The 16,842-nt window shown below is 41.9% G+C and overlaps 1 protein-coding gene and 1 long non-coding RNA gene across 2 annotated transcripts in view; both read right to left on the bottom strand.

Moving 5' to 3' along the window:
• LOC139750888 (uncharacterized) overlaps positions 1-16,842 on the bottom strand; it is a 330,261-nt gene that overhangs the window by 115,618 nt on the left and 197,801 nt on the right. The window lies entirely within an intron of this gene.
• Positions 1-16,842, bottom strand: part of LOC139750703 (uncharacterized) — a 231,517-nt gene that overhangs the window by 109,361 nt on the left and 105,314 nt on the right. The window contains exons 7-8 of the mRNA XM_071665380.1: positions 5,634-5,759; positions 5,392-5,481 (exon numbers count right to left, since the gene is read on the bottom strand). Of these exons, the coding sequence (XP_071521481.1) occupies positions 5,392-5,481; positions 5,634-5,759 (216 nt within the window). The remainder of the gene's footprint in view (positions 1-5,391; positions 5,482-5,633; positions 5,760-16,842) is intronic.

Here is a 16,842-nt window from a genome sequence, read left to right as displayed (position 1 = left end):
TAGAGGTGAGGGTGGAGATTCATAGAGGTTTTCAGAAAAGGGGAAATGTGGGTAAGAAGAGAGTGGTGAAAGTAAGTGACCTTGGAAGAGACGTATGAAGAATGAGAATCTTTGTGCAGAACACCAAAAGGTGAGAGTTCACGAAACTTGGGGGGTGGGTGAGGAATGGGAGGTGTTTAGGGAAGCAATGTTGGCATGTGTGAGATACATATGGCATGCATAACATGGGAGGTGAATAGGTTAGAAAGGGTAGTGATTGGCGGGATGACAAAGTAAAATTGCTAATGAAATTGTAAAGAGAGGTATACCGGCAATCCTTAGAAGAAATGAGTGCAAAAGATTTCGAGATATACATGAGAAAGAAACAGAAAGTCAAGTGGAAGGAGCAAGGGTTGAAAAACAGGAAAAATAAGAGTGGAGTGGGTATCAGTAAATTTCAGGAAGAGTAAGATATTTTGGAAGGAGGTAAACAGTAAGAAAAATAAGAGAACAAATAGGAACATTGGTGAAAGAGTCAAAAGGGAAAGAGGTAACAGGTAGTAAAGAAGTGAGGAAGAAACAAAGTGACTATTTTGAAGGAATGTTGAATGTATTTGATGAGAGGGTGGCAGATGTAGGGTGTTTGGGTTGAGGTGATATGAAAAGTGACAGTCATGGAAAATCGTGAAGAGAAAAGCGATGGTGAAAGCCTTGCATAAGATGAAATGTGGCAAAGAAGAGGTGTGGATGGTTTTTCCTTTTTTCTTCTAAGGATTGCTGTTTCCCACATTAATAAGGTGGCATCAGGAACAGACGAAGAAAGGCCACATCCGCTCGCATCCATTTTCTAGGTGTCATGTGTAATGCATCAAAACCACAGCTAGGCCCCACAGACTTTTCCACAATTTATCCTGGACACTTTACATACCCTGGTCCAGTCCACCGATAGCATGTTGACCCCTGTATACCACACTGTTATAGTTCATTCAATCCAGTACACACCTTTCACCATCCTGCATGTTCCGACCCCAATCACTCAAAATCTTTTTCACTCAGCTCATGTTACACTTTCATACACTGAATATTGAAAGAAGAAAAAAAAAGTGGTTGAGAGATACCATATATGTACCGGTGCCAACTTACAAAGGGGTTAGCTTCTGATAAACCCTGTCATAACTTGAAAATATCAAAATTCGAAAATACATTTAATACTGTACATCTAACTTATCAAACATCATAGCTTAGCCTAGCCTACCTTAAACCTTCTCAGAACACTAACAATTCTCAGCTACAATTATCAATTGCAGCTTTTCCTTAAAACCTTCAGCACCTTCAGTGTCACCACTTGCTGCCTTACCACTAACCTTTACATTATGAAAATCATGACACCTCTCGAAGCGTTGGAACTACCCATGACTTGCTGTAAGCATTTGTGTATACGTATGATCATCAGCACACCATTTCAGCGTACCAAAAAGACTTCTTGCCTTAGCCTGGATCATCCATTGGCTACATGGTATGTGCTTCTGTATTCTGTATGTCTTCCATCCATGTGACAAGTAATTTTTCCAAATCATCAATCAGCCCAGCTCTTTTCTTTGTGATGACAGTGGATTTAACCAATGCTGAAGACTTCAATGCACCAATGATTCACTTCTTATCCTTTAAGATGGTCAAGATAATTGATTGCGAAAGTCCAAACTCACGTGTGATGGCCATTACTGGCTTGCCACCTTCATGCTGGGCAATCATCTTCAATTTCATTTCAAGAGTAATTCCTTTCCTCTTCTCACCAGAGGCAGGAGACACAGATGGGCATTTTGTAAACATGATGGGATGCAAAAACACCAAACACAAAATGCAAAAACTGCAAGCAATACAGTACACTACAGTAAAGGTTGCTTACACTTGTTATCGCATGGCTGACTGGAAGCTGCAACTCACTGCAACTGTGCAGCATCACAAGAGAGTATCATACCACATATCGGAAGCCCGGAAAAAGACCAAATTAAAAATTCGAAGTACTGTTTCTACTGAATGCATACTGCTATTGCACCATCATAAAATAAAAAAATCATAAAGTGGACCATCACAAGTCAGGGAGCACCTGTTGTGTGAAAAATCTTTTTCAAGGCTCTAATCAGGGACAATATTTCCAATTCTTCGTCTACTGTTTCTTTGTTTTCCTATGTCAGCTTCTTAACATTCCACTTACACATCTTACATTCTTCTCTCCTTCTTTGCTGAACTTTTACAAGAACATTCCTTTTAAGCAATCTACCACATGCTTCTGCCCTCTCTTTCACAGCATTTCTAATCTCTTCCATCCACCATGCATTTCCCTTGTATCCAATTACTAATTCTACAACCTTCACAGTCTTTCTCTACACATCTGAAACACATTCACACATGACTGCATCCCTATATTTACTGCACTTCCAATTTTAAGTCACCCTCCTTCTATTCCTTCTGATTCTTCTTCTCACTTGCCAACATTTTTACCTCTCTATTCATCCTTACACCATATCTCCACTTCCACCTGATCCTCACCCCTACAGGATCTGTGGAATGATCAGTCTCCAAAAAATCCTCTCAACTGGCAAAAGGTATTTGTAGAGAATAAAACCCTCTCGGCATAAACATCCACAAAATTACTTCCATTTTCATTTACTCCAAGAACTCCATGTTTACCAACTATCTCACAAATTTCATCACATCCCACCTTCACATCAATGTCACCTATTACCACCACCTTTCTCTTCTCCTGAAAACCATGAATGTGGTCATTCAAAATTCTCCAGAAATATTTCATTCTTATCTCACACACTCTTCATATTCACTAGCACATACTGTGCATACTTATTTCACCCACACTATTCTTGATCCATTTTATCCATGCTCTGTAACACCTTTCAATACCCTCGGTGATAGCACAATTGCACATCCTTCTTTCCTGAAAATTTTCATTCGTTCCCATCCATACCATTCCTTTCACATCTTCTCATAACTTGTGTTCATAATTTCCATACACCCTGCCCAAGAAAATGGGTTTCCTAATCCCCAGCATGTCCAAACTATAACTTTTAAATTTCTCGGCAAGCTCCCTCCTTTTACTCTTACCAGTCACCCCATTTACATTCATCATCATCACCCTTAATCACTCATCCTTTTACTCCATGATGTAACTGGTAGACTAAAGTGCTGCTTCTTAGCCTTTTATGCCTCACCCTTGACTGACTACCATCAGAGGGTAACTCCAGTGCAATGTTTCCCAGAGGCTTTGCTATACTGGAATTTTTTGTCATTCTAACTAATAAAATCTTTTATCTATTTTTCTCTCCCATTCTATTCAGTGCATCTTCTAGAAATTTGCTTACTTCTATAGAATTTGATTAACTACCAATTTCTTTATTCATTCTGTCAATCATTTCACCTTTGTCTCTCACTGAACATCTTATCATATATAGCTTCACGGATGGGCTGTTGTTAATACTTACTGATTTTCTTTGCTTCCGACTCCATGCTTGTTTGATTTATATTTCATGAGTGAGAGAGAGAGTTGAATTAAGAGAGCAATGGAAAATTTTTCTTACTTAAGAATTTGTAATGTCAAGAACATGTGAAATCACTAAACTGGATTATAATGAGACGGCAAAAGAAAAACAATCATTGGAACAGAAAACACCAGCAGGAAAACATTATTCCTTCAGAAATACTTGCAGCCTACAATCAATACTTTCCTTTCGCCACATACACATACAGCCTTCAAATGGTGGTTTTACATAATCTTAAAGTCCCCACTATCGCTGTGTTCTCACTTCTCTACCTGATACTACATTCCCTTGTGTCTGCTTTTCTGTCTTTTTCTATTTTGCAACTTCCACTTTCTTCCTTGTATATAACAGCTGAGGAAACCTTCATTTTCTTCGTGGTTATCATTCATGTATACGATTCATGGTCAAGTGCACTGGAAGCATTTTGAGTATGAAAGCAATATAAATGGATACTTTTGTCTCAACTCATAAATCAACTTAGTATATAAAGTAAAAATTAAACACTTTTATATGTGTAGAAGTTCATTTTATATATTCACACACTGAACACTGAAGAAAAAAATAAAGTGGTCAAGCAATGTTGCAGAGGTGGTGCAATTTTTTTTCCTCATGGCTCCATTCAGGGACAAAAGTCCACATCAAGGATAGGCCTTAATTAAAACATAAAGAAGTCAATGAAAGAGAAGAAAAAGAGATGAGCAAAAGTGTGTACATATACTGGAGAAAATGAAAAATTTGTCTTTTGTTATGCGCCAGGTCATAGATATTGGGAGAAACATGAGAGGATGGAGAGTTCCAGAGCTTCAAGTGTAGGGAAAGAAACAGTTATCAAAACACTCCACCCTAGAGATGCCACAGGCCACACAGCAATCATGTGACACTGTAGCTTGCTAAGTACTATGTGGTCTAGTTAATGGATCCAATCCATCCCACTGAAATGGGACAGGAGTAACGATAAAAGATAGACAGATAAAAAGATAGAAAGTTACATACAGAGAGTTAGAGATATAGACAAGCAGACAGATTCCTGAGAGAGAGAGAGAGAGAGAGAGAGAGAGAGAGAGAGAGAGAGAGAGAGAGAGAGAGAGAGAGAGAGAGAGAGACAGAGAGAGAGAGAGAGACAGAGAGAGAGACAGAGAGAGAGAGAGAGAGAGAGAGAGAGAGAGAGAGAGAGAGAGAGAGAGAGAGAGAGAGACAGAGACAGACAGAGACAGACAGACAGACAGAGACAGACAGACAGAGACAGACAGACAGACAGAGACAGACAGACAGACAGACAGACAGAGACAGACAGACAGACAGAGACAGACAGAGACAGACAGACAGACAGAGACAGACAGACAGAGACAGACAGACAGACAGAGACTGACAGACAGACAGACAGAGACAGACAGACAGACAGACAGAGACAGACAGACAGACAGAGACAGACAGACAGACAGACAGACAGAGACAGAGACAGACAGAGACAGAGACAGACAGAGACAGACAGACTCAAATATATCTGACAGCATTGTATCTAATTTCCTTTTTAATCATACATATATTAGCTGATATGCAGAAACCTGTGAAAATTCTGTTATTTTTCTATTAAAATTCTATTATTACTGAATAAAATAACACTGGTTCTATACTTAGTACTATGCAATATTTCTGTGCACCTCTTAATTCCTGTTGATGACTTACCTGTTTGATGATATTACACATGCAGGTAAAGATCAAAGGAAAATCATAAGAAATGATGGCTTAACATACTTCATTTAACATTTTTGAGAAAAATTAGAAATAAACTACTATAAATGGAAGAGAAGGCCATATGGCAGTATCTACATACCCTCATAACTTCATATAATCTTACCTGAAGACATCGAACAGTTGAAGAATGTCCGATCATTGTGACTTTACAATTAATTGATGACCACTGACTGGTTTCTTCTACATCCCATACCTGGAAACCAGTGCAAGAACAATAATATCAGTATAAATGTTATATATCAAGTTACAGAATCCCTTTATAACAACTGAGAACATTTGCCTACAAAGAAAAGATGTCTAATGCTTACAGTAAAATACCTTTTACAAGTCCAAAGTACAAGTTACCTTGATTGTAGCATCTGCTGAGCCACTGACGAGACGATTGCCAGCCAAGTGAAGACAGCGTACCATGCCAGAGTGACCCACTAAAGTCTGAACTGACCACCGAGAATTAGTCCGCATGTTCCAAACCTGGCAAAGTATAGATCTATGTGAAATAAAAGTTAAAAACTGTTTTTAAAGCATAAGGTCTTTTCACATTTCTCTGAAGTTGATCCCTACTAATCCATAAATCTATCTCTGACATCCACTCTCTAGTAATTCCCATCATAAGGGTGGCCACAGCAAAACAGTCTCCACTTATACCTGTCCTTATATGCCTCCCTTGTACACATCATTCCATGCATTCTGAACTGCCCACTGAGAATCAGTCTACATCTTTCAAACCTGGTAAAGTATATAACTAAATGAATCAAAAGTAAAAAACTGCTCTTATGGCATAAGGTCTCTTCACCTTTTTCAGAAGATGACCACTACCAATCTATCCATCTATCTCTGATGACCACTCCCTCCAGGAACTCCCATCATGGGGGTGGCCACAGCAAAAAAGCCTCCACTTCTCCCTGTCCTTACATGCCTCCCTCATATACACCCATTCCATGCATTCTTCCACCATTTCTCTCCCTCCAATACTCTTCCACTCTATTTCCCCATGTCTTATGTGGACTTCCTCTCACATCATACACTTTAACTGTACCGTCATACACTCTCCTTGTAAACTCTTCATCTTGTATTCTTTTCACATGCCCAAACTATCTCAAATTATCACATTACACCCACTCTACCACTCCCTGCCATACTAAATCTCTCATACACCCCCTCATTCACTCTTCATTTAATCTAGTCATACCACATGCTACTCTCAAATAGCTCTGTGACTCATTCCATGCCCATGTTCTGACTGCATAGGTCATCTTGGGTAAGAATATGCTGTCCTTTAATCCTTTCTTCACTTTCATATTTACACTGATATGCTTTATCATTCTATTATGGGAACCAACAGCTCTTCTACCCTGTACTCTCTCCCTTATCTCTGCTTCTATCACACCAAACCTAACCAAGATAGCTCATAAACCTTAAATTCTTTCACTTTTTCCAGTTGTTCTTCCCCATATCAATAACAGTTTAGTACACTTTCTTCTTCCACTCTTCAGTGTTTTGCAAAATCTATACGTGCACTATATTTCCTTCCAAAACCATAGCTATATTTTCACTCACACTTACCCTCAATTGCCTATGCTTGCACACATCATAAAACAACCTTATGACCTTATGCAACTCCTCTTCGCTCTCATCAAAATTATCTATTTATTATACTCAGTCGCTGCCTCACGCGTTAGCAAGGTAGCGCAAGGAAACAGACGAAAGAAAAGGCCCAACCCACCCACATACACACGCATACATATAAACGTCAAAACACACACATATACATACCTATACATTTCAACATATTTATTTATATCTATTTATTTTGGTTTGTCGCAGTCTCCCGCGTTTGCGAGGTAGCGCAAGGAAACAGATGAAAGAAATGGCACAACCAACCGTCATACACAATGTACACACACACACGCCCACACACGCAAATATACATACCTATTCATCTCAATGTACACATATATATACACACACAGACACATACATATATAACCATGCACACAATTCACACTCCCTGCCTTTATTCATTCCCATCGCCACCTCGCCACACATGGAATACCATCCCCCCCCCCCCCCAATGTGTGTGAGTAGCACTAAGAAAAGACAACAAAGGCCCCATTCGTTCACACTCAGTCTCTAGCTGTCATGCAATAATGACCGAAACCATAGGTCCCTTTCCACATCCAGGCCCTACACAACTTTCCACGGTTTACCCCAAACGCTTCACATGCCCTGATTCAATCCATTGACAGCACGTCAACCCCGGTATACCACATCGATCCAATTCACTCTATTCCTTGCCCGCCTTTGACCCTCCTGCATGTTCAGGCCCTGATCACACAAAATCTTTTTCACTCCATCTTTCCACCTCCAATTTGGTCTCCCACTTCTCCTCGTTCCCTCCACCTCCGACACATATATCCTCTTGGTAAATCTTTCCTCACTCATTCTCTCCATGTGCCCAAACCATTTTCAAAACACCCTCTTCTGCTCTCTCAACCACGCTCTTTTTATTTCCACACATCTCTCTTACCCTTACATTACTTACTCGATCAAACCACCTCACACCACACATTGTCCTCAAACATCTCATTTCCAGCACATCCACCCTCCTGCGCACAACCCCATCCATAGCCCACGCCTCGCAACCATACAACATTGTTGGAACCACTATTCCTTCAAACATAGCCATTTTTGCTTTCCGAGATCATGTTCTCAACTTCCACACATTCTTCAAGGCTCCCAGGATTTTCGCCCCCTCCCCCACCCTATGATTCACCTTCCGCTTCCATGGTTCCATCCGCTGACAGATCCACTTCCAGATATCTAAAACACTTTACTTCCTCCAGTTTATCTCCATTCAAACTTACCTCCCAACTGACTTGACCCTCAACCCTACTGTACCTAATAACCTTGCTCTTATTCACATTTACTCTTAACTTTCTTCTTTCACACACTTTACCAAACTCAGTCACCAGCCTCTGCAGTTTCTCACATGAATCAGCCACCAACGCTGTATCATCAGCGAACAACAACTGACTTACTTCCCAAGCTCTCTCATCCCCAACAGACTGCATACTTGCCCCTCTTTCCAAAACTCTTGCATTCACCTCCCTAACAACCCCATCCATAAACAAATTAAACAACCATGGAGACATCACACACCCCTGCCGCAAACCTACATTCACTGAGAACCAATCACTTTCCTCTCTTCCTACATGTACACATGCCTTACATCCTCGAAAAAAACTCTTCACTGCTTCTAACAACTTGCCTCCCTCACCATATATTCTTAGTACCTTCCACAGAGCATCTCTATCAACTCTATCATATGCCTTCTCCAGATCCATAAATGCTACATACAAATCCATTTGCTTTTCTAAGTATTTCTCACATACATTCTTCAAAGCAAACACCTGATCCAGACATCCTCTACCACTTCTGAAACCACACTGCTCTTCCCCAATCTGATGCTCTGTACATGCCTTCACCCTCTCAATCAATACCCTCCCATATAATTTACCAGGAATCCTCAACAAACTTATACCTCTGTAATTTGAGCACTCACTCTTATCCCCTTTGCCTTTATACAATGGCACTATCACGCATTTTGCCAATACTCAAGCACCTCACCATGAATCATACATACATTAAATAACCTTATCAACCAGTCAACAATGCAGTCACCCCCTTTTTTAATATATTCCACTGCAATACCATCCAAACCTGCTGCCTTGCCGGCTTTCATCTTCCGCAAAGCTTTTACTACCTCTTCTCTGTTTACCAAATCATTTTCCCTAACCCTCTCACTTTGCACACCACCTCGACCAAAACACCCTATATCTGCTATATATATATATATATATATATATATATATATATATATATATATATTATTTTGTTTTTGCTTTGTCGCTGTCTCCCGCGTTTGCGAGGTAGCGCAAGGAAACAGACGAAAGAAATGGCCCAACCCACCCCCATACACATGTATATACATACGTCCACACACAAATATACATACCTACACAGCTTTCCATGGTTTACCCCAGACGCTTCACATGCCCTGATTCAATCCACTGACAGCACGTCAACCCCGGTATACCACATCGATCCAATTCACTCTATTCCTTGCCCTCCTTTCACCCTCCTGCATGTTCAGGCCCCGATCACACAAAATCTTTTTCACTCCATCTTTCCACCTCCAATTTGGTCTCCCACTTCTCCTCGTTCCCTCCACCTCCAACACATATATCCTCTTGGTCAATCTTTCCTCACTCATTCTCTCCATGTGCCCAAACCATTTCAAAACACCCTCTTCTGCTCTCTCAACCACACTCCTTTTATTTCACACATCTCTCTTACCCTTACGTTACTTACTCGATCAAACCACCTCACACCACACATTGTCCTCAAACATCTCATTTCCAGCACATCCATCCTCCTGGGCACAACTCTATCCATAGCCCACGCCTCGCAACCATACAACATTGTTGGAACCACTAGTCCTTCAAACATACCCATTTTTGCTTTCCAAGATAATGTTCTCAACTTCCACACATTCTTCAAGGCTCCCAGGATTTTCGCCCCCTCCCCCACCCTATGATCCACTTCCGCTTCCATGGTTCCATCCGCTGCCAGATCCACTCCCAGATATCTAAAACACTTTACTTCCTCCAGTTTATCTCCATTCAAACTTACCTCCCAATTGACTTGACCCTCAACCCTACTGTACCTAATAACCTTGCTCTTATTCACATTTACTCTTAACTTTCTTCTTTCACACACTTTACCAAACTCAGTCACCAGCTTCTACAGTTTCTCACATGAATCAGCCACCAGCGCTGTATGATCAGCGAACAACAACTGACTCACTTCCCAAGCTCTCTCATCCACAGCAGACTTCATACTTGCCCCTCTTTCCAAAACTCTTGCATTCACCTCCCTAACAACCCCATCCATAAACAAATTAAACAACCATGGAGACATCACACACCCCTGCCGCAAACCTACATTCACTGAGAACCAATCACTTTCCTCTCTTCCTACACTTACACATGCCTTACATCCTCGATAAAAACTTTTCACTGCTTCTAACAACTTGCTTCCCACACCATATATTCTTAATACCTTCCACAGAGCATCTCTATCAACTCTATCATATGCCTTCTCCAGATTCATAAATGCTACATACAAATCCATTTGCTTTTCTAAGTAATTATCACCTACATTCTTCAAAGCAAACACCTGATCCGCACATCCTCTACCACTTCTGAAACCACACTGCTCTTCCCCAATCTGATGCTCTGTACATGCCTTCACCCTCTCAATCAATACCCTCCCATATAATTTACCAGGAATACTCAAACTTTTTTTTTTTTTTTTTTTTTTTTTTTTTTTTTTTTTTTTTATACTTTGTCGCTGTCTCCCGCGTTTGCGAGGTAGCGCAAGGAAACAGACGAAAGAAATGGCCCAACCCCCCCCCCCCATACACATGTACATACACACGTCCACACACGCAAATATACATACCTACACAGCTTTCCATGGTTTACCCCAGACGCTTCACATGCCTTGATTCAATCCACTGACAGCACGTCAACCCCTGTATACCACATGACTCCAATTCACTCTATTTCTTGCCCTCCTTTCACCCTCCTGCATGTTCAGGCCCCGATCACACAAAATCTTTTTCACTCCATCTTTCCACCTCCAATTTGGTCTCCCTCTTCTCCTCGTTCCCTCCACCTCCGACACATATATCCTCTTGGTCAATCTCTCCTCACTCATTCTCTCCATGTGCCCAAACCATTTCAAAACACCCTCTTCTGCTCTCTCAACCACGCTCTTTTTATTTCCACACATCTCTCTTACCCTTACGTTACTTACTCGATCAAACCACCTCACACCACACATTGTCCTCAAACATCTCATTTCCAGCACATCCATCCTCCTGCGCACATCTCTATCCATAGCCCACGCCTCGCAACCATACAACATTGTTGGAACCACTATTCCCTCAAACATACCCATTTTTGCTTTCCGAGATAATGTTCTCGACTTCCACACATTTTTCAAGGCTCCCAAAATTTTCGCCCCCTCCCCCACCCTATGATCCACTTCCGCTTCCATGGTTCCATCCGCTGACAGATCCACTCCCAGATATCTAAAACACTTCACTTCCTCCAGTTTTTCTCCATTCAAACTCACCTCCCAATTGACTTGACCCTCAACCCTACTGTACCTAATAACCTTGCTCTTATTCACATTTACTCTCAACTTTCTTCTTCCACACACTTTACCAAACTCAGTCACCAGCTTCTGCAGTTTCTCACATGAATCAGCCACCAGCGCTGTATCATCAGCGAACAACAACTGACTCACTTCCCAAGCTCTCTCATCCCCAACAGACTTCATACTTGCCCCTCTTTCCAGGACTCTTGCATTTACCTCCCTTACAACCCCATCCATAAACAAATTAAACAACCATGGAGACATCACACACCCCTGCCGCAAACCTACATTCACTGAGAACCAATCACTTTCCTCTCTTCCTACACGTACACATGCCTTACATCCTCGATAAAAACTTTTCACTGCTTCTAACAACTTGCCTCCCACACCATATATTCTTAATACCTTCCACAGAGCATCTCTATCAACTCTATCATATGCCTTCTCCAGATCCATAAATGCTACATACAAATCCATTTGCTTTTCTAAGTATTTCTCACATACATTCTTCAAAGCAAACACCTGATCCACACATCCTCTACCACTTCTGAAACCACACTGCTCTTCCCCAATCTGATGCTCTGTACATGCCTTCACCCTCTCAATCAATACCCTCCCATATAATTTACCAGGAATACTCAACAAACTTATACCTCTGTAATTTGAGCACTCACTCTTATCCCCTTTGCCTTTGTACAATGGCACTATGCACGCATTCCGCCAATCCTCAGGCACCTCACCATGAGTCATACATACATTAAATAACCTTACCAACCAGTCAACAATACAGTCACCCCCTTTTTTAATAAATTCCACTGCAATACCATCCAAACCTGCTGCCTTGCCGGCTTTCATCTTCCGCAAAGCTTTTACTACCTCTTCTCTGTTTACCAAATCATTTTCCCTAACCCTCTCACTTTGCACACCACCTCGACCAAAACACCCTATATCTGCCACTCTGTCATCAGACACATTCAACAAACCTTCAAAATACTCATTCCATCTCCTTCTCACATCACCGCTACTTGTTATCACCTCCCCATTTACGCCCTTCACTGAAGTTCCCATTTGCTCCCTTGTCTTACGCACCCTATTTACCTCCTTCCAGAACATCTTTTTATTCTCCCTAAAATTTACTGATAGTCTCTCACCCCAACTCTCATTTGCCCTTTTTTTCCCCTCTTGCACCTTTCTCTTGACCTCCTGTCTCTTTCTTTTATACTTCTCCCACTCAATTGCATTTTTTCCCTGCAAAAATCGTCCAAATGCCTCTCTCTTCTCTTTCACTAATACTCTTACTTCTTCATCCCACCACTCACTACCCTTTCTAAACAGCCCACCTCCCACTCTTCTCATGCCACAAGCATCTTTTGCGCAATCCATCACTGATTCCCTAAATACATCCCATTCCTCCCCCACTCCCCTTACTTCCATTGTTCTCACCTTTTTCCATTCTGTACACAGTCTCTCCTGGTACTTCCCCACACAGGTCTCCTTCCCAAGCTCACTTACTCTCACCACCTTCTTCACCCCAACATTCACTCCTCTTTTCTGAAAACCCATACTAATCTTCACCTTAGCCTCCACAAGATAATGATCAGACATCCCTCCAGTTGCACCTCTCAGCACATTAACATCCAAAAGTCTCTCTTTCGCACGCCTGTCAATTAACACGTAATCCAATAACGCTCTCTGGCCATCTCTCCTACTTACATAAGTATACTTATGTATATCTCGCTTTTTAAACCAGGTATTCCCAATCATCAGTCCTTTTTCAGCACATAAATCTACAAGCTCTTCACCATTTCCATTTACAACACTGAACACCCCATGCATACCAATTATTCCCTCAACTGCCACATTACTCACCTTTGCATTCAAATCACCCATCACTATAACCCGGTCTCGTGCATCAAAACCGCTAACACACTCATTTAGCTCAACAAACTTATACCTCTGTAATTTGAGCACTCACTCTTATCCCCTTTGCCTTTGTACAATGGCACTATGCACGCATTCCGCCAATCCTCAGGCACCTCACCATGAGTCATACATACATTAATTAACCTTACCAACCAGTCAATAATACAGTCACCCCCTTTTTTAATAAATTCCACTGCAATACCATCCAAACCTGCTGCCTTGCCGGCTTTCATCTTCTGCAAAGCTTTTACTACCTCTTCTCTGTTTACCAAATCATTTTCCCTCACCCTCTCACTTTGCACACCACCTCGACCAAAACACCCTACATCTGCCACTCTATCATCAAACACATTCAAAAAACCTTCAAAATACTCACTCCATCTCCTTCTCACATCACCACTACTTGTTATCACCTCCCATTTGCGCCCTTCACTGAAGTTCCCATTTGCTCCCTTGTCTTACGCACTTTATTTACCTCCTTCCAGAACACCTTTTTATTCTCCCTAAAATTTAATGATACTCTCTCACCCCAACTCTCATTTGCCCTCTTTGTCACCTCTTGCACCTTTCTCTTGACCTCCTGTCTCTTTCTTTTATACAGAAAGCTTGGGAAGTGAGTCAGTTGTTGTTCGCTGATGATACAGCGCTGGTGGCTGATTCATGTGAGAAACTGCAGAAGCTGGTGACTGAGTTTGGTAAAGTGTGTGAAAGAAGAAAGTTAAGAGTAAATGTGAATAAGCGCATGGTTATTAGGTACTGTAGGGTTGAGGGTCAAGTCAATTGGGAGGTAAGTTTGAATGGAGAAAAAACTGGAGGAAGTAAAGTGTTTTAGATATCTGGGAGTGGATCTGGCAGCGGATGGAACCATGGAAGCGGAATTGAATCATAGGGTGGAGGAGGGGGCGAAAATTCTGGGAGCCTTGAAGAATGTGTGGAAGTCGAGAACATTATCTCCGAAAGCAAAAATGGGTATGTTTGAAGGAATGGTGGTTCCAACAAGGTTGTATGGTTGTGAGGCATGGGCTACGGATAGAGTTGTGCGCAAGAAGGCGGATGTGCTGGAAATGAGATGTTTAAGGACAATATGTGGTGTGAGGTGAGGAGAAGTGGGAGACCAAATTGGAGTTGGAAAGATGGAGAGGAAAAGATTTTGAGTGATCGGGGCCTGAACATGCAGGAGGGTGAAAGGCAGGGAAGGAATAGAGTGAATTGGATCGATGTGGTATGCCGGAGTCGACGTGCAGTCAATAGATTGAACCAGGGCATGTCAAGCGTCTGGGGTAAATCATGGAAAGTTCTGTGGGGCCTGGATGTGGAAAGGGAGCTGTGGTTTCGGTGCATTATTACATGACAGCTAGAGACTGAGTGTGAACAAATGGGGCCTTTGTTGTCTTTTCCTAGCGCTACCTCACACACATGAGGGGGTAGGGGGTTGTTATTTCAATTGTGGCGAGGTGGCGATGGGAATAAATAAAGGCAGACAGTATGAATTATGTACATGTGTATATATGTATGCCTGTGTGTGTATATATATGTGTACATTGAGATGTATAGGTATGTATATTTGCGTGTGTGGACGTGTATGTATATACATGTGTATGTGGGTGGGTTGGGCCATTCTTTCGTCTGTTTCCTGGCGCTACCTCGCTAACGTGGGAGACAGCGACAAAGCAAAATAAATAAATAATATATATACACAGACCTTCCACAGAGCATCTCTATCAACTCTATCATATGCCTTCTCCAGATCCATAAATGCTACATACAAATCCATTTGCTTTTCTAAGTATTTCTCACATACATTCTTCAAAGCAAACACCTGATCCACACATCCTCTACCACTTCTGAAACCACACTGCTCTTCCCCAATCTGATGCTCTGTACATGCCTTCACCCTCTCAATCAATACCCTCCCATATAATTTACCAGGAATACTCAACAAACTTATACCTCTGTAATTTGAGCACTCACTCTTATCCCCTTTGCCTTTGTACAATGGCACTATGCAAGCATTCCGCCAATCCTCAGGCACCTCACCATGAGTCATACATACATTAAATAACCTTACCAACCAGTCAACAATACAGTCACCCCCTTTTTTAATAAATTCCACTGCAATACCATATATATGGTGTGGGAGGCAAGTTGTTAGAAGCAGTGAAAAGTTTTTATCGAGGATGTAAGGCATGTGTACATGTAGGAAGAGAGGAAAGTGATTGGTTCTCAGTGAATGTAGGTTTGCGGCAGGGGTGTGTGATGTCTCCATGGTTGTTTAATTTGTTTATGGATGGGGTTGTTAGGGAGGTAAATGCAAGAGTTTTGGAAAGAGGGGCAAGTATGAAGTCTGTTGGGGATGAGAGAGCTTGGGAAGTGAGTCAGTTGTTGTTCGCTGATGATACAGCGCTGGTGGCGGATTCATGTGAGAAACTGCAGAAGCTGGTGACGGAGTTTGGTAAAGTGTGTGGAAGAAGAAAGTTAAGAGTAAATGTCAATAAGAGCAAGGTTATTAGGTACAGTAGGGTTGAGGGTCAAGTCAATTGGGAGGTGAGTTTGAATGGTGAGAGGCTGGAGGAAGTGAAGTGTTTTAGATATCTGGGAGTGGATCTGTCAGCGGATGGAACCATGGAAGCGGAAGTGGATCATAGGGTGGGGGAGGGGGCGAAAATTTTGGGAGCCTTGAAAAATGTGTGGAAGTCGAGAACATTATCCCGGAAAGCAAAAATGGGTATGTTTGAGGGAATAGTAGTTCCAACAATGTTGTATGGTTGCGAGGCGTGGGCTGTGGATAGAGTTGTGCGCAGGAGGATGGATGTGCTGGAAATGAGATGTTTGAGGACAATGTGTGGTGTGAGGTGGTTTGATCGAGTAAGTAACGTAAGGGTAAGAGAGATGTGTGGAAATAAAAAGAGCGTGGTTGAGAGAGCAGAAGAGGGTGTTTTGAAATGGTTTGGGCACATGGAGAGAATGAGTGAGGAAAGATTGACCAAGAGGATATATGTGTCGGAGGTGGAGGGAACGAGGAGAAGAGGGAGACCAAATTGGAGGTGGAGAGATGGAGTGAAAAGGATTTTGTGTGATCGGGGCCTGAACATGCAGGAGGGTGAAAGGAGGGCAAGGAATAGAGTGAATTGGAGCGATGTGGTATACAGGGGTTGACGTGCTGTCAGTGGATTGAATCAGGGCGTGTGAAGCGTCTGGGGTAAACCATGGAAAGCTGTGTAGGTATGTATATTTGCGTGTGTGGACGTGTGTATGTACATGTGTATGGGGGGGGTTGGGCCATTTCTTTTGTCTGTTTCCTTGCGCTACCTCGCAAACGCGGGAGACAGCGACAAAGTATAAAAAAAAAAAATATACACAGACATATACATATATACACATGTACATAATTCATACCTGCTGCCTT

The sequence above is a fragment of the Panulirus ornatus genome, chromosome 10, assembly GCF_036320965.1.
Source record: "Panulirus ornatus isolate Po-2019 chromosome 10, ASM3632096v1, whole genome shotgun sequence".
Lineage (NCBI taxonomy): Eukaryota > Metazoa > Arthropoda > Malacostraca > Decapoda > Palinuridae > Panulirus > Panulirus ornatus.
Note: the sequence above shows the minus strand (reverse complement) of the source record. Positions and strands in the feature narration are given on the sequence as shown.